Below are 23,559 nucleotides of genomic sequence, written 5' to 3'. Positions count from 1 at the left end.
TTCCGACCTCCATAGACCCTTCCTAATGTAAATGAAATCGTCTAATCCCATCAAAAATTCATGATAAAAATGCGTTCCAGTCTTTTCAAATGTTGGGTGATTGTTGTTTATTGTTTTGCTTTGGTGTTGTTTATTTTGTTTGTGTTGTGTGGTTTGTTGTCTATTCAAGGGTGTATTATTATCATGGAGTATCTCAATATTTGATTTGTTTGTGTTTTTTGATTGAGTTGATTCATTTTTCGTCTTTTTTTCAGGTGTGGAGAGGATTGTTATGTCTTGTTTTATTTTGCTTTCTTTATTTTGCTTGTTTTGTGTGGTTTGTTGTCTGTTCACGGGGTATTGTTACTATTGTGGTGTAAATGTTGTTTCTTGTTCATTCTTTTCCTTTATTTCATGTTTTTCGTCTTTAGTCAGTCAGTTTTTTTTCTTTTTAACTTTTGTCATGTGCTATGTATTGTTGGTGATTTTTGTGAATTTTTCTCCCTGTTACCGTCAGTCAGTCAGTCAATCAGTCAACACGGTAATCAGTTAGTCAGTTAGTCTATCTCTTTTGCCTATGTTAACGTGCTCAAAGTCAGTTAACCAGTCAATACTCTTCTTTTGCTTCTGTTGTCATGTTCTGTCAGTCAGTTTAATCAGTCAGTCAGTGAGTCAGTCAATATCTCTGTTCCTGCTTGTCTCTCTTTATTCCCTAATTTCATTTCCAGGTTCTTAAGCGTCCGGGGTTCTCTCTTTTTATTCTCTAACTTCATTTCCAGGTTCTTAAGTGTTCGTGTTTGTCTCTTTTATTCTCTAACTTAATTTCCAGGTTCTTAAGTGTTCGTGTTAGTCTCTTTTTATTCTCTAACTTCATTTCCAGGTTCTTAGGTACTTCTCTTCTTGGCTATTGATCTGGAACACTCTTTAAAAGTTAATGATTGTATCCTCAAAACTCTCTCCTCGTATCTCACGTGTCCTGTTAGTTGTGGCTTCTCCAGAAAAGACAGTCGTTGAATTGTTTCGTTATTGTATTTGACTTCCTGCCGCTCTGCTCTCTTAAATTTGATCCCTTCGTCCTTAGATTTCTCTTCTTCGTCTCCTGTTGTTATATTTGAGGCTTTACTTATTTACTCGTGATTGATGTATTTGACTTTCTATAGCCCTCCATCCTTTTCAGTTAAATCATTTCTTGGGTAAGCTTCATATCTGTTCTCTTCTGTTGCTACATTTGAAGCTTCATCGGAGAAAAAAAAGCGATTTTAGTTACTTATAATTGATCTGTTTGACTTTCTAACTCCCTCCATCCTTTTCAGTTAAATTCCTTGGCAGGTAAACCTCATATCTTTTCTCTTCCGCTGCTATATTTTGAAGCTTTATCGGAGAATATATAAGTCTTATGAACTCATTATTGATGTATTTGACTTTCTATCTCCCTCCATCCTTTTTTATTTAAATCTCTTTGTAGGTAAACATCGTATCTTTTCTTTTCTGCTTCATTTGAAGCTTCATCTGAGAAAATAACAATCTTACTTTCAATTTATGTATCTTATTTTTTTCCTTTTCCACACTTAATTTAACTTCTCGGTTCGTAAACTTCTCTTCATTCTCTTCCAATTTATGGATCTGTTGGCAAAAGAAGTGAAATATTCTCACTCACCTTCACTCTTTTTAATCTAATATCGAGGTTTTCGTTTTTTCTTCATTCTTTTTCTGGGTCAAATTTCAGGATCTGTCGAAAATAAAGTTATCCTATTTGCTCAGTATATTAAAACCTGACTTTCTACCTTTTTTCACTCTTGTTTCGTTCATTTTCTCCTTATTTTTCTGTGAAGACAACTAGGGGTTAAACTATCAGCTTGTTACTTTAAAGGTAACGAGGCCAGAAACTATCGGGGTACTTTGGAACTATCTTCTTGCTTATTGGTCATTTTGTTATGCTATCTCTTTGCTTCACATTTCGGATCTTCGAGGTACCGTCTCCTGCGCTGAATTCCGGCTTCCGACCTGACGCCTGGGCGACGAGACCGAGGGAAGGCAGATTCTCCTGAGCTCTGGCTGAGTCAACACTACCTAGACTGGGCTCTGCCTCCTGAAGTATTCTCCCGCGAAGCCCTGCTCACCACTCGCTTTGGGGGACCTGAGCCAGTCTCCTGGCAGCCGTGTCTAGTCAGCCTGAGACCAGACCAGCCCTTGCATGAACCACCATACTACTGACTTGTTGGTGGTTCTGCATCCACTTTGTTTCAATCCTGGTCACCGCTGGATACCGCTCTGCTCCATTCCTCGTCCTCCCGTCCTCCCCTTGGGGTCCTGTACCCGTGTGCTGCCCGGGACGGTCGTGTTAAGTGGATGGACAGGTAGGTTACCTTCCCCGGCTCATTATCCAAGGCTCAGAAGTGAGTATTTTTTGACTGTTGGTTTGTGAGGGCTTGTTTCTAATCGGTTTCGTCTTCAAAGACTGGGTTAAAGTCCTATTATGTTGGCAGGTGCGGAGGGTTAGTCCTATTATGTTGGCAGGTGCGGAGTTTGTCAGGTGCGGAGATTTCTGACGTATGTGTTTTTTTCTATTGCATCCTTGGGCGTCCTTTGCTGTGTTTTCTTGTGTTCAAGTCTTCTATCAAGGAGCTAGTTGAGTTGGGAAGAGAGATGGGGCTCGAGTGATGAACGAGTGAAGTTTGTTTAGAACATGCCCTTGCCATGTCAAAAATTAAAGCTGAAGATGTCACTGCAAGAACGAGGAACAAACGGATCCAGTGATCTTGCCTGGGGATTGTCCAACTTAAAGCTGAATTTGTCACTGCATCTAGGAACAAACAGATCCAGTGATCTTGCCTGGGGATTGTGGGTTTTGAACGCATTGCTGCCCTGCTCAACATTCCTCAGGACAACTATGCCATTCGACTGGGTGGTCTTCTCTGGTAAGCTAGCAGAAATCGTCACTACCTTGGCTGATGATTTAATTTGCGACTACCTTAAACTTAAATCCTCTCCTTAGAAGCTTCAGTCAGTCCGCTGAGCACTATCGCCACATGTTTCGTTCTGTCCGGATCAAACCTGGTGAGACATTCCAGCAGTTTGCCACTCAACTTGGTCGCTATTTTGATAACTGGACAGACACTTGTGACGTGGGGGAAGATTTTCATAAACTCGGATCTTTTGTAATTGTGGACCAGTTTCTTGCCTCTATTTCTCCAGATATAAGAACCTTCTTGAAAGAAAACGACGTGCAGACCTTGGACGACGCTGTCAAACGTGCAGATATTTGGGCAGCTGCCCATTGTGCTTACCGAGACACACCCCAGCTGGACATAAGAAGCCGTCACCTACATCTCCAACTACCACCAACCAAGCTTCTCGCCGATCTCCTCCACCGGCCAGTAAGTCTAACACCCGTCAGGTGTTACAATTGTGGGGAGCCAGGACCCTCGATGTCCCCAAAATCCATTGTTCAGGACTGGTAGCACTCCTCTCAACCAGACGCACATAAGGTGGGTTTCTGCTTCAGTGATCCTACTAATCTCTACTTTTCTTCTGGCACCATCAATGGATGGAGCGAGAGTATCTCCCATCATACGTGACACTGGCTGTTCCTGTGTCATTGTATCTGAGGAAGCCTTACCTGATGTAGACGTCTCCCAGTGTCCTAAAGTTCTTGTTTCTGATTTTTTAGGAAGAGTGGACTCCTTCCCTCAGGTACGATGCTACCTTCGCTGTCCCTTCTACGAAGGTTATTGATGCTGTTCGTGCTCCAATAAAGTTCTGTAGTGTTCTGGTTGGTAATGTGGAAGGAGTGAGCACACCAGACGAGAACATGAAAAAGGCTTGTCTGCCTCGGCATTCTTCACCTGTTCCTGAGAAGGTTCAAGCAGTTGAAACTTGAGCCGGGCGGCACGAAGAATTCATCCCCTTGTGCTACCAGAACTCCAACCTATTTAACATTACTCCCTGGGAATTTTCTCGCCTGCAGAATTTGTTCCTCCCTTCAGGCTCTCTGTCGTAAGGCATCAACTGGTGAAGAGGTAACTCGCAGTGGTTCGAAGTTTTCCTACGAGTTTTCTGATGAACTACTCTACCGAGTGTGCCGTTCTTCTAGCAACCAAGAACAAGTGGGAAAGACGTTGGTCATCCCTCCTGAGTGTCGTCGCCTGGTGCTGTCTCTTGCCCATGAGGGTCCAGTGTCAGGACACTTCTCCCACAAGAAGACTAGAGGTAAGGTTTACCACCACTTCTATTGGCCTGGGGTAGGAGCTGACATCACAGCTTTTTGTAAGTCTTGTGATAAATGTCAACGTATGTCAGCAAAAGGAAGAGTGCGCCCTGTACCTTTACGGCCTCTACCTCATCCCTGAATCGTTCTCAAGAGTGGCTATTGACATCGTGGGTCCCTTGTCTCCATCTGAAGGCCATCGTTACCTCCTAACTTTAATTGATTTTGCAACCGGGTTCCCAGAAGCCGTACCTCTGAGAAATAACCTCTATTGCAGAAGCTTTGTTGTCCATGTTCTCCAGGGTTGGCATCCCTCGCGAAATACTCTAGGACCATGGGACGCAGTTCACGTCACAACTGATGGGTGAGATCCATAAGCTTCCGGGAGTAAAACCGCTCTTCACCACACCTTACCATCCAAGTGGTAACGGAAGAGTGGAAAGGTTCCACTCCACTCTGAAGGCATGCCTCCGGAAACTGTGCTCTGAAAAACCGCGTGAGTGGCACCGTTATCTCCCTGCCACCTTGTTCGCTTTGAGGGAGATGCCAAGTGACAGGACCGGATTCTCGTCTTTTGAGCTTCTTTACGGTAAGGCAGTTAAGAGGACCTCTTGCAGTTCTACGGGATTTGTGGTAGGATAAATCACTCACAGATGATCATCGTTCCTGTTTTCAATATGTAATAGAGCTGAAAGACAAATTGGCTGAATCCTCCCGGATTGCTGCCGAGAATGCTGACATCAGTGCTACTCGGTATAAAGCATATTTTAACTTGAAATCACAGGATCCAAAGTTCAAACCTGGAGATGAAGTCTTGGTGCTCCTGCCTGACGCTACCAACAAGCTCCTGATGGCCTGGGCTGGCCCATATACCGTACTTGAAAAGAGAACCAGCAGTAACTACCTGATTGATGAAAACGGTAAGCATAAGTTATACCATGCAAATCTTCTCAAGCGCTAGTTTCGTCGTGCTCATGTTAATCAAGTAACTGTTGGATGAACCTTCTTCCTTTGATACAGAGGCTGATACTAACTTGAACTTCTCACCGCTTGAGGAAGGGGTTACAGAACCTCCAGATCGCCTGACGGCCGCGAAGATGTAGAAGAGATGGACACTCCTAGTTCCCCTGAGCTTTCCAGTATCGCCTGAGATGTAGAAGAGATGGACACTCCTAGTTCCCCTGAGCTTGAAAGTACATTGACGGTTTCGCAAAAGAATGACTTGATGTCTCTTCTTTCTGACTTTCAGGATGTCTTCTCTGAAACCCCTGGATGTACATCTACTATAATGCATGACATGGAAAGTATGTTCTTCGGAGCGTGTAAAGTGCAAATTATATCTGATATCTATACATCTAAAGTCTTATTTTGAAAAAAATGAGAAGGTTGACCCACTTCTCCACCAGGGAATCGTCCAGCCATCTTCATCTCCTCATTGCTCCCCAGTTATGGTAAGGAAATACAGGCAGCTATCGTATAGCCATTGGCTGTAGAGTTCTGAATGCCATCAGTTTTCAATGCAGAACCTATCAATACCATAACTGAAGATCTCCATAAGTTTCAAGGGAGTAGGTATTTCAGTGAAATTGATCTAACTAAAGACTATTATCAGATTCCACGCACTGATAAGAACTAAACCACTTACAGCCTTTCCCACTCACAAACGTTTAATGGAATTCTGCGGGCTCCCATTTAGTTTCAGTTACAGCTTGTGCCACTTACATCAGATTAATGAGGATCGTCTTAGCCGGACTAACTGGAGTATCGTTCTACTTCGATAATATTTTCATCTATGGAACAACCTGGACCGAACACATCACTGCCCTCAAGTCCGTACTTTGACGTCTTCGAGAACACGGCCTCACTGCTCGAGTATCGAAGTGTCGATTCGGGTTCGGATCCATCCAGTATCTGGGCTTCATTGTGGACGGTAAGACGCTTCGTCCTCAAAATGATAGTCTCTGCCATTTCTTCCTGCAGTCCCCCAAGTACCAAAAAGCTACTTCGATCCTTCTTGGGTATGGTATCTTTTTATCGAGACTTTATCCCCCAGGCTTCTTCCTGCACAAGTTGTCTGTCTGACCTTCTCCGCAAGGGCGTCCCCGAACCACTAGTCTGAACTGACGAACATCAGAGGAGCTTCCAAAATCCAGTCTGCGCCCATCTTAAGGCTACCAGATTCCGCTCGTCCTTTCGTGCTACGAACGGACGCTTCAAACCACTGGCTAGGAGCAATCCTGCTTCAGTATGTGGACGGCTGGCCTCACCCAGTTACGTACGCCAGTCGAAAACTTCGGGATCGAGAGAGAAGATTCTCCACCATTGAAAAGGAGTGCCTTGCCGTCTGTTTTGGTATCCAGCTCTTTGATTATTACCTTAGAGGGAAAGAGTTTATTTTAGAAGTGGATCATAAACCCTTAGTCTACATTTCCAGATTTAGAGGTGCAAATGATAGGTTGCTAAGATGGGCTACAAGATTATAGATTTCGTGTAGTATACATTCCTGGGAAAGATAATGTTGGGGCTGATTTTCTCAGTTACTTTAAAGGTAACGAGGCCAGAAACTATCGGGGTACTTTGGAACTAGGCCAGAAACTTGGGGTATTGGTCATCTTGCTTATTGGTCATTTTGTTATGCTATCTCTTTGCTTCACATTTCGGATCTTCGAGGTACCGTCTCCTGCGCTGAATTCCGGCTTCCGACCTGACGCCTGGGCGACGAGATCGAGGGAAGGCAGATTCTCCTGAGCTCTGGCTGAGTCGATACTACCTAGACTGGCCTCTGCCTCCATAAGTATTTTCCCGTGAAGCCCTGCTCACCGCTCGCTTGGGGGCCCTGAGCCAGTCTCCTGGCAGCCGTGTCTAGCCAGCCTGAGTCAAGACAAGCCTTTGGATGAACCACCATACCACTCGGGCTTGCTGGACGTTCTGCATCCACCTCCTGTTTCAATCCTGGTCACCGATGAATACCGCTCTGCCTACTCTCCACCCTTACACCCTGCTCCATTCCTCGTCCTCTCCTTGGGGTCCTGTACCCGTGTGCTGCCCGGGACGGCCGTGTGTGATGTGGATGGGCGTGGTACCAGCGCTAGAGCAACTACCTCTCTAAGGGGCGACCAACGTCCATATAGTTCGTGTGTGTTGAAGGAGTGCTCTTCTTTCATTAAAGTGGTACTTTGTTATTGTCTGTTTTCTCCACTCTCTGCAGCTCTGGTAGAAAAGGCCACATCCCTGGTTTTTAGTGGAAGAAGGCAGTGTTCATTTCCATCTCGTGAGTTACCTGCTTCGAGCTTTCACATTTGAACTTTACCCGACAAAAAACTCTAGCTATCTTGTTTGCTCATTCTATTAAAACTTTTCCATTCCTCTTTACACTTTTTCATTCAATTACAAGGTTTTTCCATATGTCTTCTGCCTGCCTTGGCTTAATGTTTAATCTCTTCAGTATTGGGACACATTTTTTACCTTGAGATTTGAATACGATTAGACCATTTTATTGACATTAGGAAGAGTGTATAGAGGATTAGGAAAAGTGTATAGAAGATTAATGGGCATTCTTCACTAGTCTAATAACATCCCCATGAGTTTCTAAAGGTGTATAAACTCACCAAATAGTAAGTAGAATGAATATGGAAACACGTCATGATACTAAAGGGGTTAAAACGCTCTCGAGAATATAAGCACTTTCTATTTATATTTCTAAACGTTCCCTATCCTTTACCAAAACCCACATCATCTCTCCCTCCTTCTCCGCCGTGTCTCTCTGCGCCCGTGTCCCTCCGTCTCTGTCTTTCTCTGTCTCTCTGCGCCCGTGCGTAAAATCTTATACTCCTCCAAGATAGTCACGTGTTTTGTTTCCCGTTTTTCATTGCCACACGAATGGCTATCATATTTATTCAGGTGAAGAAGTATAAAGAATCCCACGCACGCTTACGTGGTTTCTTACCGGTGGGAATTTTGCGTCTTTCTTTTGTGTTATCGTGTTTGTTCTTGTGTCATGTTTCTGAAGAGGATTCGTGGTTTGTTTCTCGTGTAGGGTGGCGTGTGTTTGTGCTGTGTTTGGTGTGATGACTTAACCATTCAGTTAGGTGTGGTTCTTCATGTTCAGTTAGTTGCTCTGTCAGTCATTTCTTTCTGGTGTGATTCTCTCTCTCTCTCTCTCTCTCTCTCTCTCCTTCCTCCACATCCATCTATACATATATCCTCTCACCCTATCTTTCTTCCAATCTTGTAATTTCGTGCCCTTGAAATCTGCCCTTCTATTTTAATCCATTTATTCCTTACCTCCTACGTTCTCCTTTACTTCGTTATCTCCCTCTTCTCTCCTCTCTCTTTCTCCTCCTTTACTTTTCTACACACTCCTGTCGCGAACAGTTAACACAATAAAGAAGGCAGTAATATATGGTGACAGACACGTGTAGGAGCTCTGAGGATGGATGGATTGATTGATTGATTGATGTGATAGGACGTGTCTTGCCGGCTCGGAAGTACTTGGATATGGCATCTGTCACTCACTAAAAGGGGAGGAAAAAGTAGCTGGTGACACCTGAAGTTACAAAGAGAACACAAAGGTTGGAGAATTGGTGTTAAAATTGGTTATTCGAGAGTGAAAGTGTGCTGTAGAAAATGATGTGAAGAGGAAGAGAACAAGTGTGTGTGTGTCAGGGCTTAAATGACACGTGAAATGAAGGAATGGGCTGGTGAATACGAGTCTGGCTGAGTGAAGCTGTACTGTAGAGAATGGAGAGAAGGTAACATGGAGTTGGGATTTAGAGGTGAATGGCACTCAGACTTGGTGGTTTGTTTTGGAGTAGTTTAGAGTTAAATAAAGTGGGAGAGTTAAAGGCAAGATGCGGAAAGGAGAAAAATGAGTAGAGTTGTGATTCATTGATACGTGAAGGAGGGACATTTAATATTAGAGGTGGTGAATGTGCGAAGCAAAACTGTAGAGAATGACACAGGGATGGGATAGGAATAGGTAAGATAACGATGAAAAGATAAAATAAGTAAATTGGTATAAGGCTAAAATAGGTATATGGGTAAACTGTAGTGATACAGGAATGGGGTAGGAATTTAAGATAGCGTTGAAGAAAGGTAGAATAAGTAGATAGGTATAAAGGCTGAAATAGGTATAGGGTAAACTATAGAGAGCGATAAAGTAAGATGGTGTTGAAGAAAATGTAGCATAAGTAAATAGGTATAAGGCTTTTTTTTTTTTACGGTAAGGCCTATAGCGCCTCTACTCTTTTTCTTTCCTGCCTCGTGTTTGCTACCGAATTAACTTTTTTATTGGTCCTACATAAATAAATGGCCTTTCCTTTATTGATTTTGCCTCCTTGTGTCCGTCAAAAAAATAAAGCCGAGCGAAATAAAAAAAAAAAAACTGATGCGATTTCTGAGGTTAAACAAGTTATTAGTTTTGTTTTCCTATTTCTCTGTCTCTGTCTGTCTGTCTGTGTGTCTGTCTCTGTCTGTCTGTCTCTCTCTCTCTGTCTGTCTGTGTCTCGTTACATTCCCTTGTCCACCTCTCCCTTCAGTCTCATTTCTGTCCCTTCTAGCACAACCACTGCATTTCTTCCCTCTCGTCCCCTGCCCTTTATTTTTATCACGAGTGTCTCCATTCCGGCACCTTCCCCTCATCCCTTTGTTATCGGTGTCCACTTGTGTCGGGGTGGAATGGAGGTAAAGAGCTTCAGGTGTTGGTTAAAAGGTCGTTGTTAGCACCTTTGTATGGCTTGGTATTGCTGTCTAGACGTTAAGGGCCACCAGTTGCTCTTTTGTCTTTGTTGTTTTTTTTGTTAGGTATTTTTCGTACCTCGTGTTCTGTTTCGTTTGCTCCAGAGATTTTACTATTTTTTTTTTTTTTTTTGCACGAACTAGTCTTTATTAAAAAACGTTGCAAATACAATTACAGTGAGAGCGTACACTTTCATATCAGGAAGTGTTGTTTTTCATTACCATTTTCTGTTTCATGTAATCCAGAGGATTTAAGTTTCAGTCAAGTGTATATTTATTTCACAGTAGCTGTTTTTTTTTTTTTTTTTTTTTGTACTTAACCTTATCAGTAGCATGACGCGTTTCCATATTCATTCTGCTTATTATTTGGTGATTTTAAGCAGCTTCAGAAACTCATGTGGGGGATTAAAATAGTGAAGACTTTGGCCATTAATCTTATGACCTCCATACACCCTTCCTAATGTCAATGAAATAGTCTAATCGTACTCAAATCTCAAGGTGAAAATGTTTCCCAGTATTAAAGGGGTTAATAATCTTTGTGAAAGTATCCTAAATACGCCATGACTGAAGAACATGAATGGTGTGCAGAACATTAGACACTACAGTCTGTCTACTCTAAAATGGCTCCTAGATTTTTTTATTTTTATTTATACCATGTGGGCTTTTCACGGGAAATATGGGCTAAAGAGCTATTTAGGGTACCTCCTATCTCAAGGCCCACCCGCTAGGAAACCGTTGCCCCGTGTGAGGAAGCCCAACCTACACTCAGACCGTGGACAGGATTCGAACCCGTGCGCTTGGAGACTCCTCGGACCCCAAAGCACTCATGGTAATGTAATTGATTTCATGTGAATAATACTTGTTTTCTATTGATCAACACACTCATTACAAGGACAGCTCACGGTTTTCCTCAAGATCTGACAGTCTCGTATTCCCTAGGACATCATAGACACTGAGAGCCAGGAGCCACTTCAGAGTAGACAGACACAAGGATTGAATAACATGGATAATGTGTATGATATTAAATAACAGCTGAGTTGAATGCTATGAATACTATCTAACAACAATGCCTCATATCACTACGCGACTTTACCTTCAATTTCGGAACACTGAACCGTATGAAATTCTGTGACACGAGGATTGCACTAGAATTGAACGACGTGTGTGTGTGATTCACCTCCTCGGTCACCTGCTGGTCACCCAGCCAGTCTTCCCCATTACGGAGCGAGCTCAGAGCTCATAGACCGATCTTCGGGTAGGACTGAGACCTCAATACACTCCACACACTTGGAAAGCGAGGCCACAATCCCTCGAGTTACATCCCTTACCTATTTACTGCTAGGTGAACAGGGCCCACACATTAAGAGACTTGCCCATTTGCCTCGCCGCTTACCGGAATTCGAACCCGGCCCTCTCGATTGTGAGTCGAGCGTGCTAACCACTACACTACGCGGTGTGTGTGTGTGTGTGTGTGTGTGTGTGTGTGTGTGTGTGTGTGTGTGTGTGTGTGTGTGAGCGTGTTTTAGTATATATACAAATTGATATCGTCAGCAAATTACCATACCTTTACATTCGCTAGCCTGCACTTCATTACACCAGCCTTGAGTGACATGTGGCTGAAATCTCGAGGAATTCAGTATTATTTGAAGTCAGACCTGTCGGATGTAGTTTCAGAGGGCAGGCACCCGGAAAGTCACCCAGACACCCTTGCCACCCTCTCCCTGTCTTTACCCTACCTTCACCATATCCTTACTTTGCCCTCACCAACGCTGTGTTATGGTGCAAATGTCCCTCCCTCCCTTTCATAACGGTGCGCGGCCCTTGCTGTTCCCGGCTCGCCCTGCTGCATTCTCTAAATATAATGCTCTCCTACACCCACGCTCAGAACACACAAGACTCTCTACAATTCACTATTCTCACCTCCACTCTGTTCTCCTCTAATACGAGAGTTTGTAGTGAAATTCAGTTTTTTGTATATTTTTAATTGTAGATCTCTTGACAATTTTGTTTACATCTTTTTTTTTTATCTTTTGCCTCATGTCCATTTTGTATATTTACTTTCTTTATTCTTTTCCTTTTATAGGTTCACGGTATTAATTTGGTTTGTTGATCTGGGTTAGGTTTGGTTAGGTTAGGTTAGATTGAAATGAATAACTGGAACGCTTGAACCCTCCTTTTATCGTGTCTTGTTTGATCTTTTTGTCGCTCGTGTCCACATTGCGTATTCAGGTTTTCCTAAAGGTTTGCGATATTGAATTGGTTTGCTGATCTGAGTTAGGTTAGGCTGAAAAATATATTGAACTCTTGAACACTCCTCTTAATAATGTTGTTTTTTTTCCACTCAGATCCATCTTGTATATTAATTTTTTTTTAGGTTTACTATATTAATTTGGTTTGTTGATCTTTATTTACTTTATATTTAGTGTTTTTTTCAGGTTCACGATATTAATATAGTTTGTAAATCTGCGTTAGGTTAGGTTAAGATTAGTAAAGACCCTCGTGTGGCTACGCTGTATTATGTATCCAGTAAGATTAGATTATGATCCACAGGAAAACATAATGCAACTTGACCTATGAGCTGGGTTGCCTCATTTTATAGCCATTGGAAGGGTAACTAGACCAGTTGTATAAGGGAGAGAAGAGACACCTATTTAGCTACACCCCATCATACTTTTTTTGTGTGTAGGACGGGAAAGCTGGCCAAGGGCAACATAAAACGAAGAAAAGATACATTAAGTTGCCAGTTTTCTTGCAGTCCAAGAAAGTTAGCCAAAACAAGGGGTAAATATCTTGAAACCATCATGTTACTAGTGCAGTTAGGTTATGATCCACAAGAAAATGTAATCTGACCTAATCTAACGAGTATGGATGGATTACGTGACATTCAACGTGACCACCACACTTCACCATAGATCGGGAGCTTCGTGCCTGCGGAGATGGCGTCACTGCGTCCGGTAAAGAAAGTGTTCACCCATCTCAGCTCCGAGGACCATCCGGAGGGCAACGAGTCTACCTTCCAAGTACAGGTGAGCCGCGGGAGGCCTTCATTCCACCACTAATTGTTTTAACATTTTCATTTCCACCACCACTTCACTGCCATTTGTGAACCCTCCCGCTGTGTTCCTCCATTCTCTCCTCCTCTATCCCTCCTTTGCACGTGTCTCTGCTGTGGTTCAGTTAAAGTGGTTGTCTTCTAGTATTACATATTACATTGCCTTCTATTTTCATTGTGTCTTGCTACAAACTGTACATTTTCTTAGTTCTGTTTATATTGTCATAGAATATTTGTGTTGCCTAACGGTAGATTTTAGTATTGACTCTTAGAAAGCACAAAATTTATCTTTATCCTTATAGAAGTAAATAGAAAAAAAAGGAAAAGTAATATAGGCTTTTATAACAATAACGTTACTACTGCAGGGATTTTTTTTTTCTCCTTTGATTTCAAGCGTGTACTCTTGAATAGCCCCTTGCAGCAAAACAACACACACACACACACACACACACACACACACACACACACACACACACACACACACACACACACACACACACACACACACACACACACACACACACACACACACACACACCTGCTATTGTTCTTTCTTCGTGTAAATTTATACCACCACGACAGTCCCGCCACAACACACATCTCTTGTCGCTGCATTACGGAGGACAATATCATTCTCTATAACTTATTTATGTATTTTTTGCCTTCTTATATATTTAGTTTCCACCTTCCTTCCCTTTCTTTCCAGTACATTGAATAAAACTCCATTATCATAGTAGTGTGTGTGTGTGTGTGTGTGTGTGTGTGTGTGTGTGTGTGTGTGTAATTCTCCTCTTCGGTCGCCTGCTAGTCACCCAGCCAGTCTTCCCATTACGGAGCGAGCTCAGAGCTCATAGACTGGTCTTCGGGTAGGACTGAGACCACAACACACTCCACACAGCGGGAAAGCGAGGCCACGACCCCTCGAGTTACATCCTGTACCTATTAACTGCTAGGTGAACAGGGACACACATTAAGAGGCTTGCCCATTTGCCTCGCCGCTTCCCGGGACTCGAACCCGGCCCTCTCGATTGTGAGTCGAGCGTGCCCACTACACTACGTGGTGTGTGTGTGTGTGTGTGTGTGTGTGTGTGTGTGTGTGTGTGTGTGTGTGTGTGTGTGTGTGTGTTCAGTATTCAATCCAATATCAAACTCACATTCAGGATGAGATCTCGAAAACCCTTGCGAAGAACGATTCAATTTGTCATCATATTTTGTGAGTCTGCTGGAACATGTAACCAGACTGACTCTCTCTCTCTCTCTCTCTCTCTCTCTCTCTCTCTCTCTCTCTCTCTCTCTCTCTCTCTCTCTCTCTCTCTCTCTCTCTCTCTCTCTCTCTCTCTCTCTCTCTCTCTCTCTCTCTCTCTCTCTCTCTCTCTCTCTCTCTCTCTCTCTCTCTCTCTCTCTCTCTCTCTCTCTCTCTCTCTCTCTCTCTCTCTCTCTCTCTCTCTCTCTCTCTCTCTCTCTCTCTCTCTCTCTCTCTCTCTCTCTCTCTCTCTCTCTCTCTCTCTCTCTCTCTCTCTCTCTCTCTCTCTCTCTCTCTCTCTCTCTCTCTCTCTCTCTCTCTCTCTCTCTCTCTCTCTCTCTCTCTCTCTCTCTCTCTCTCTCTCTCTCTCTCTCTCTCTCTCTCTCTCTCTCTCTCTCTCTCTCTCTCTCTCTCTCTCTCTCTCTCTCTCTCTCTCTCTCTCTCTCTCTCTCTCTCTCTCTCTCTCTCTCTCTCTCTCTCTCTCTCTCTCTCTCTCTCTCTCTCTCTCTCTCTCTCTCTCTCTCTCTCTCTCTCTCTCTCTCTCTCTCTCTCTCTCTCTCTCTCTCTCTCTCTCTCTCTCTCTCTCTCTCTCTCTCTCTCTCTCTCTCTCTCTCTCTCTCTCTCTCTCTCTCTCTCTCTCTCTCTCTCTCTCTCTCTCTCTCTCTCTCTCTCTCTCTCTCTCTCTCTCTCTCTCTCTCTCTCTCTCTCTCTCTCTCTCTCTCTCTCTCTCTCTCTCTCTCTCTCTCTCTCTCTCTCTCTCTCTCTCTCTCTCTCTCTCTCTCTCTCTCTCTCTCTCTCTCTCTCTCTCTCTCTCTCTCTCTCTCTCTCTCTCTCTCTCCTCTCTCTCTCTCTCTCTCTCTCTCTCTCTCTCTCTCTCTCTCTCTCTCTGACACTCGTCATTAAAAGCTTGTGTGTAATTATGAGAAACATGTCACACCTCATTAAAAGCTTGTGTGTGTGTGTGTGTGTGTGTGTGAAGAAACATGTGTGTGTGTGTGTGTGTGTGTGTGTGTGTGTGTGTGTGTGTGTGTGTGTGTGTGTGTGTGTGTGTGTTTCATAACCCGTGTAAATAAGTATATTAGCATTTCTTGTTTTTCCAATTTGATATTCCATCAAAACTTTCTCTCTCTCTCTCTCTCTCTCTCTCTCTCTCTCTCTCTCTCTCTCTCTCTCTCTCTCTCTCTCTCTCTCTCTCTCTCTCTCTCTCTCTCTCTCTCTCTCTCTCTCTCTCTCTCTCTCTCTCTCTCTCTCTCTCTCTCTCTCTCTCTCTCTCTCTCTCTCTCTCTCTCTCTCTCTCTCTCTCTCTCTATCTATCTCACTTTGTATTCTAACCTCAACTAATTTCGCTTCTCTCACATGCATCCCGTAAATTTCAAGGCCTTAACTATTTCATGGTCCTTTGCCTTAATTAACTAATCTATTAAGCTGTAATCTGGTGAAGCATCGCGTGTAATCACATTCTAATTCTCTCTTGATTTATCTAATTACATTTCATTTTAACTCTTCTGATCAACTTTTATTTCATGTAAGTAAGTGTTAATAAGTTTAATAATTTTGTAATCTGTGTGTGTGTGTGTGTGTGTGTGTGTGTGTGTGTGTGTGTGTGTGTGTGTGTGTGTGTGTGTAGGTACATTTTCTCATCTCACAAATAACTAGAAATTGCCATCAAAGAACTCATGGAAGCAGAAAAAAACTGTTGGAAAGCTTATTGGATTTTTGAAATAAGTTAAATGTTTCTTCTTTCCTCCCCTCCATCCCTTTCCCTCTTCTCTTTTTTTTCATTTCTTTTTATTTTCCTGTCAAACTTCCTGGTGGGTGAGTCATTCCTCAAAAATATATTTCCGGGGTCTCCAGTTCTCCAATTTCTGCTCCTCTTCCCTCCTTTCCCCTTAGCTTTATACTTCCCCGTCCCTATAATAATCTCTCTTAGCTGCCCCTACCGCCCCTTCCATTTTACCCCCAATTTTCCCACATTTCGTACATTTTTCATTTCTGGATCCGCCTTTCATTTTTTTTTTTTACTTTTCCCTTTTAGAATATGCTCTCTCAATTTATTTTCCAATTTACTCTTTTCTGTTATGATTTTTGTGTTGCTCCCTCCTCTCTTTATTTATTTTTTTTTTTGGTCTGTTTGTCTGTTACTTTTTTTATTATCATTTTTGTGTTGCCTCTCTTCTCTTTATTTTTATTTTTTGTCTGTTTGGCTTTCTTTTTTCTTTCTTTTTTCTTTCTTTTCTTTCTCTTTCTTTCTTTCTGTCTGTCTGTCTGTCTGTCTGTCTGTCTTCTGCCTGTTTATCTGTCTGTCTATCTGTCTATCTTCTTGCTTGTCTGTCTATCTTTCTTTCTGTCTGTCTTTCTCTCAGTTTTATTTGTTAGTATGACTGCTTTTTTGTTTGTCTGTCAGTCAGTTTGTCTGTTTGTGTCCATTTGTTAGTTTATTTCTTTCAGTAACTAATATCTGTCTGTGTGCATGTACGTTTGTTTGTTAGCTTGTATGTCAGTCTATTCTATTTACTTATCTGTCTGTTTGTCTGTTTATCCGTCTTTATTAGTATCATTCATTTCTGTTCACTTATCTGCTTATCTTTCAACGTCTCTGTATAGGCAACACTCTCTTTTACTTGTGAGTCTGTGTGTGAGCTGATACTGTAACCTTTCCTTGTTTGTGTGTCTGCTAGTAACACCATCCATCGGCCACGCTTCATAACACTTTCTTCTTCCTCTCACTCCTATTCTGCCCACCTCTCCAATGCAAGAGAACCAGCACTTCCAATCATTCATACTTTTTTTTATGGCAAACTCATAGATCCTTTACCTACTTCTGTATTTCTATCATATGACCTGAACTTATTTAAGGAGGTTTCAAGACATTTATCCCTTTCTTATGGCTAACTCTCTGACCTACACGGGGACTGATAACTAGATAAGCCATTTTTTTTTTTATATTATTAACCCCTTGAGTAACGCGTTTTTCATATTGTGGTTATTATTTGATGATTTTATACAGCTCCAAAAAACATATGTGTTTATTAGAGTAGTAAAGACTGTGGCCATTATCTTCTGACCTGCATAGACCTTCCTAACTTCAATAAAATCGTCTTAGCATACCCAAAAATCAAGGTAAAAATGCGTCTTAGTATTGAAAAAAGTTAATGATGCCTTTGACCAGGTTTCTCCTCTCATATATGAAAAAAAAGCGCCATCCTTACACAGATGAACGAGGTGGCTCATATGATGGTGAGCACGGACGAGAGGGGGAGAAGAGGAGGAGGATCAGGCGGCGAATTAGCAGGAGCAGGGGCTGATTCCCTTGTGCTGCTGGATGAACTGGGCTCCGGGACGTCACTGGAGGAGGGTGGTGCCTTGGCGTGGGCAGTGGTGGAGGCGCTGAGCCATGTCGGTGCCACAACTATCCTGGTGACACACACGCTCTTCCTCACTCGTCTGGCCACCCTCTACCCCAATGTTACCAAGTACGTAAAGTTAGGTTAGGTTAGGTTAGCTTAGGTTAACTCCTTCAGTACTGAGACGAATTTTTACTTTGAGTTTTGAGTATGATTAGACGAGTTTACTTACATTAGGGAGGGTGTATGGAGGTCAAAGATGAATGGCCAGAGTCGTCACTACTTTGATCCCCACCTGAGTTTCTGAAGCTGTATAAAATCACCAAATAGTAACCAGAATGAATATGAAAACGCGTCATAGTACTAAAGGTGTTAAGGTTATTGTCATTTTTGGGTTGGGTTAGGTTAGGTTACGGTGATATTTTGACATTTTTTTGGTGAGATTGCATGTAGATAAGGGAGATTATAGCTATGAGAGAGAGAGAGAGAGAGAGAGAGATTTTTCCATCTCTCTCTCTCTCTCTCTCTCTCTCTCTCTCTCTCTCTCTCTCTCTCTCTCTGTCTGGGCGTGCAGTGAGATAAACTAGTGTTCATTTCGACAAATCCTTTTCTTTTTAATCTCATCTACTTACAATTTTTTTCGTCAGAACTGCACGCAAGAGTTTTTCCCTTCTATTTTTTTGCTCCTTCCTTTTAAATTGCCACGGGTTTAATGTCACAGGATTAGGTGCTTCCCAGTAGGACAGGAAGGTAATGATACTGATGTCATTGTACGTATTTCCATTCATCAACTTGTAATTGTATTGGTTTTATCACGAACTAGAGGCTGAAAAAAAAGAAAAAATGGAGTTTGTTTTTTGTTTGTATTCTTGTGTGTTCCCAGGAGGACAGGAAAGTAATGATGTGTGTGTGATTGTACGTAATTCCATTCATCAACTTGTAATTTTATTGGTTTTATCACGAACTAGAGGCTGAAAAAAAAAATTATGGACTGTTTGTTTTTTGTTTGTGTTCTTGTGTGTTCCCAGGAGGACAGGAAAGTAATGGTGTCTAAGTTATTGTAGGTAATTCCGTTCATCAACTTGTTTTTTTTATTTGGGTTATCACGAACTAGAGGCTTAAAAAATGGACTGTGTTTCTTTTTTTGTGTTCTTGTTTGTTCGTTAGAGGACAGGAAGGTAATGATGTGTATGTATTTGTACGTAACTCTACTCATTAACTTGTATTTTTATTGGTGTTATCGCGAACTAGAGGCTCAAAAAATGGAGTGTTTCTTTTTAATTTGTGTTTTTGTGTGTTCCCAGGAGGACAGGAAAGTAATAATGTCTCTGTGGTTGTACGTAATTTCATTCAACAATTTGCACTTTTATTGAGGTTATCACGAACTACAGGCTCTAAAAATGGACTGTTTTTCATCGTTGTGTTCTTGAAAGTTCCCAGGAGGCACTGGAAGATAATGATGTTGATGTAATTGTGCATAAATTCATCAACTACTATCTTTATTTGGGTTATCACGAACTAGAGGCTGAAAAAATTGACTTTGTTTCTTATTTGTGTTCTTGTGTGTTCCCAGGAGGATGGAAAGGTGTGTGTATGTAGTTGTAGTATTCCATTCATCAATTTGCATCTTTATTTGGGTTATCAAGAAGTAGTCTCAAAAAATTTACTGTTTGTTTCTTCTTTGTGTTCTTGTATGTTCTGTTGCTTTTTTTCAGATTTTTCCTTCTTTTCCTCATTTTCTTCCGGATTATGTTGCTTTTTTGTTTCTTCTTCTATGTTCCTTTGTGTTTTTTTTGTGCTTTTTGTGCTTTCTTTAACTTCTTCGGCACTATTACGCATTTTCATTCTGCTTGCTATTTGGTGATTTTACACAACTTCAAAAACATATGTGGGAATTAAAATAGTGATGACTCTGGCCATTAATCTTGTGACGTACATAGAACCCCGCAAATGTATGTAAAATCGTGTAATCATGCCCGAAACTGAAGGCAGAAATGCGACCCAGTACTGAAGGAATTAAGATTATGTACGTACAACACTTCACTTCATTTTCTCATTTCCCTTTCTATAATACACTGCTATTTAATTTCTCCTTTGCGTTTCTTATGTGTTTTAAGATGACCCATATTAGTATTTGACCTTCCTTTTATTTCAGTTCCTTTGATTATTATGGTGCTTTGTTTTTCTTTACGTTCCTTTGTGTTTGTTTGTCTTTCGCTTTGTTGAAGATTAACCACATTAGTATTTCGCTCTCCTTTCCTCAGTTTCCTTGCCATATTGAACCCCTTAATTAATCCAGTACTTTTCTGCACCTCTATATTTTCTCATCTCTCGGCATCATCTCGCTAACTTATAAGATTTCCTGAATTATTGTCTCTCCTATCTCTTCTCTTTCTCCTTCCGTCCTTAATGAAGTACCTCTCTTTTTCATTACCTTCTTACCTGCTGCTTCATGTTCTTCAGTTATCACTACAGCCGTGTTTCGTGTGTGTGTTAAGTTACTTCAGTATTAAACCTTTTCTTATTCTCCTTTCTTTGTTAACTCCACTCTAATGTCTCAATGCAAACTGTAGAGTACCATCATATTTCGTGTTTGAGAAATGCTACGTTTATACCAAATCTTTCTTTCCCTAATTGTTTTAACCCATTCTTTATGCCAATGCCTCTATATTAACTTGACCCTTTTTATTTAATCTCACCTTTTTCCATTTATTTCCACGTGGTTAAGGAAGGATTAACTCGTGGAAGATCAACCCTCATTTTTCTGATCTGTTAATGCCTCACTTTCCCTAACCCCTTTAATCTATTCTCTATACTAATTCAACCCTCTTTTATTTTAGCTTCACCTGTATTTTTTTTTTTTTTTTTGTCCATGTGAGAGAAAGCTTACCTCACTGCTACTCTTTTAATGCTTCACTTTCTTATGCTTGTCTACCAACTCCCCTGTCTCCCTCACCCCCTAAGCTACCACCTGGAGAGCCTGGAGGGGCAGGGAGGACGGCTGCATCTTACCCACGTGGTGAAAAAAGGCGTGACTCGCACCACACACTACGGCCTGTCCCTCGCCGTCCTCACGTCCTTCCCTCAGCCACTCCTGCAGCGCGCCCACCAGCTCGCACACTCCATGGCCCCGCCCACTCAGGTCTGTATGTAAAAACCGTGATTAGTAATTAGAAAGGTCAAAAGGAGGGCACTAAAAATATACTCCTTTTTTTTTATTTACTTGTGCTGGGGTCATGCGTGTGGGTCCCCAAGGAGAGCAGTTCACCTCTACAGCTCGTTTTACCCCTGATACACCACTGATAAATCAAAGGTCTAATTGGAAAGTCACGTATTCCTTATGTTTTTTTTTAAGTTAGCGGGAATTACAATGGCAAATCGAGGGGAGGCAGTGTGGAGGGAAGTGAAATATGGGTAGTTGTGTCCGAAGAGTGTGTTTTTAATCTATAAGTGGAAGGGGATGTGTAGGGGGACGAGTAAGGTTCATATGGGAGAATAAAGAAGTTACATGTATTTAATTTTGCTTCACTTCATTGTTATTATTTTGTATATCTGTTTGTGGTGTAAATCTTCTTCATGAGACTTTAACCCCACTATATTACTGGGTCAGCCGGTCGAGTTATCCTTCTCCATCTGTTTCTATCCATTACATCGTCTTCTTGAATTCATAGCTTGTTCATGTCGCTCCTTGGTACGTCTCTCCATCTTATTCTTTGTCTCCCAACACTCCCTCTCCCCCTAACCTTCTCCATCATTGCCTTCTTCACTGCTTCAGCCTCTTCTCTCCTTTCCATGTGTCTAAAATATCTTAGTCGTGCTTCTTTTGCCTTCTCCCTTTACATTGCATATTTCAGACATTCTTCTTATATCTTCACTTTGTCTCCTTTGTAATAGTGAAATGCCGGCTATCCATCTCACCACTCTCAGCTCCTTTCTCTCCAAAATGCCTTCTTTCTTCCAAGCTGCAAATAGTTCGTGGTATCTAAACAAAGACTGCATTTTTTTTCACTATCTTTTACGGTCAAGATCTGAGAGAAAAAAGAAAAGAAAAGAAAACGAGAATAACTTTAAAAATATTTCAAAATTACCTAATCTTAAAAAAAAAAAAACTGGAACAAATTGATGTGTGCAGTAAAACAAAATATGTCTTGCTTTTCGCGTGTTCTGTGAGTTTTTATGCCTGTTTTTTTGTGTGCTCTATCGTGTTCTGTTGCCTTTTTTGTGTTTTTGAGAATTTTAAACTTTTTTTATGAGAGAGAGAGAGAGAGAGAGAGAGAGAGAGAGAGAGAGAGAGAGAGAGAGAGAGAGAGAGAGAGAGTGTGTGTGTGTGTGTGTGTGTGTGTGTGTGTGTGTGTGTGTGTGTGTGTGAGAGAGAGAGAGAGAGAGAGAGAGAGAGAGAGAGAGAGAGAGAGAGAGAGAGAGAGAGAGAGAGAGAGAGAGAGAGAGAGAGAGAGAGAGAGAGAGAGAGAGAGAGAGAGTACAAGAGGGGACGGATGGTAGCTGATTAACTCTCTCTCTCTCTCTCTCTCTCTCTCTCTCTCTCTCTCTCTCTCTCTCTCTCTCTCTCTCTCTCTCTCTCTCTCATCTGTCGGCAAATGTCTTTTCACAACAATCTCTGTGTCATCTTTTTCTTCTGTGTTGTGATATGATTGTGTAGAAGTTTTTGATGTTGAAATGGCGGTACAGACTTTTCCTCCATTTATCAAACGTGTGTGTGTGTGTGTGTGTGTGTGTGTGGGTTGGTGGATGGATTTGTCTTAACTAAAAGGAAAGAGGAAGATAAGGATGTTTGTGTTCTTCATATCTTGTCCTTTTCTGGGAACATCTGGTGAACTTAAGGGAACAACAAAGAAATAGATAACACACACACACACACACACACACACACACACACACACACACACACACACACACACACACACACACACACACACACACACACACACACACACACACACACACACACACACACACACACACACACACAGAGAGAGAGAGAGAGAGAGAGAGAGAGAGAGAGAGAGAGAGAGAGAGAGAGAGAGAAAGCCAGGTACACTACTTCGAGTATAATTCACACATATTACATCAACATTAGATAAGAGTAAAAAATATAAATACGAATAAGAATAAAAAAAAAAAAATCAAAACTACTCAATATTACGACAAAAATAAGAGAAAAATAACAAGTCCTTTTATCTCTTCATTTTCTCTCTCCCTCCTTGTGCAGATGAGCGTGGTCGATGACAAGGAGGCGGAGGATGGGCGCCATGCAGTGTACCGGCTGGCCCACCGTCTCATGGCCCTGGCGAGCACCCTACCTAACCTCACCAACACCACCAGTGCCTCTAGAGCGCCTTTGGACACAACACACGCAGACACACTTGATGGCTCACGTGTAGCGCCGTCCTCGTCCTTCCACATGTCAGAACGTGTTGAGGGCGCTGACACCAAGACGCCGTGTGATATGTCTAGCCAAGGCTCCCTACGGACGACAAATCCCGATGTACCAAATGCTCCACTGGTACCTTATAATCTCTCCTCCAACACTAACGCATCTTCTGACTCTATACCAGCCTCCGCTACCAATGCAGGACATACCAGTCACTCCATGCAAGGCCGAGGGAATACAGTGAGTGCACGGGCGAGTTCGGAGAGTCTGGAAAGCCAAGGGACGGAGGAGCTCAGGGGACAACTCGAGGCGCTACGTAAGGAATTCCTGGGGCGAGTGTCAGGCGTGGCTGTGGTGCGGGGCGAAGCGGGGCAGAGGTGTGGGGAGCCGCGGCCGTGCTGAGGCAAGGTAAAGTGTTAATGGCCCTTGTAGCTCTTGATTTCTTGATTCTGTGTCCGTTTTTATCTCGGTATTGAAAGGAACGATGGCGGTGATTCACTGACGCAAGGCCCCGCGTGCTCTGCTTTGTGTCTGACTCAGATTTTTATCCTCAGTTATTAGTGATTGGACAGATTTTTTTTAGTGATAGACTTTGAGGTGTTTTTTTTC

The 23,559-nt window shown here is 42.2% G+C and overlaps 1 protein-coding gene across 1 annotated transcript in view; it reads left to right on the top strand.

Moving 5' to 3' along the window:
* The window catches only part of LOC123515749 (mutS protein homolog 4-like), a 72,274-nt gene extending 48,922 nt beyond the window's left edge, over positions 1-23,352 (top strand). The window contains 4 exon segments of the mRNA XM_045274604.1: positions 12,835-12,948; positions 17,431-17,690; positions 20,526-20,703; positions 22,789-23,352. Of these exon segments, the coding sequence (XP_045130539.1) occupies positions 12,835-12,948; positions 17,431-17,690; positions 20,526-20,703; positions 22,789-23,352 (1,116 nt within the window).
* The last annotated feature ends 207 nt before the right edge of the window (positions 23,353-23,559 follow it).

Source organism: Portunus trituberculatus, chromosome 39 (assembly GCF_017591435.1).
Source record: "Portunus trituberculatus isolate SZX2019 chromosome 39, ASM1759143v1, whole genome shotgun sequence".
NCBI lineage: Eukaryota > Metazoa > Arthropoda > Malacostraca > Decapoda > Portunidae > Portunus > Portunus trituberculatus.
This window is presented reverse-complemented; position numbering and strand designations above follow the sequence as displayed.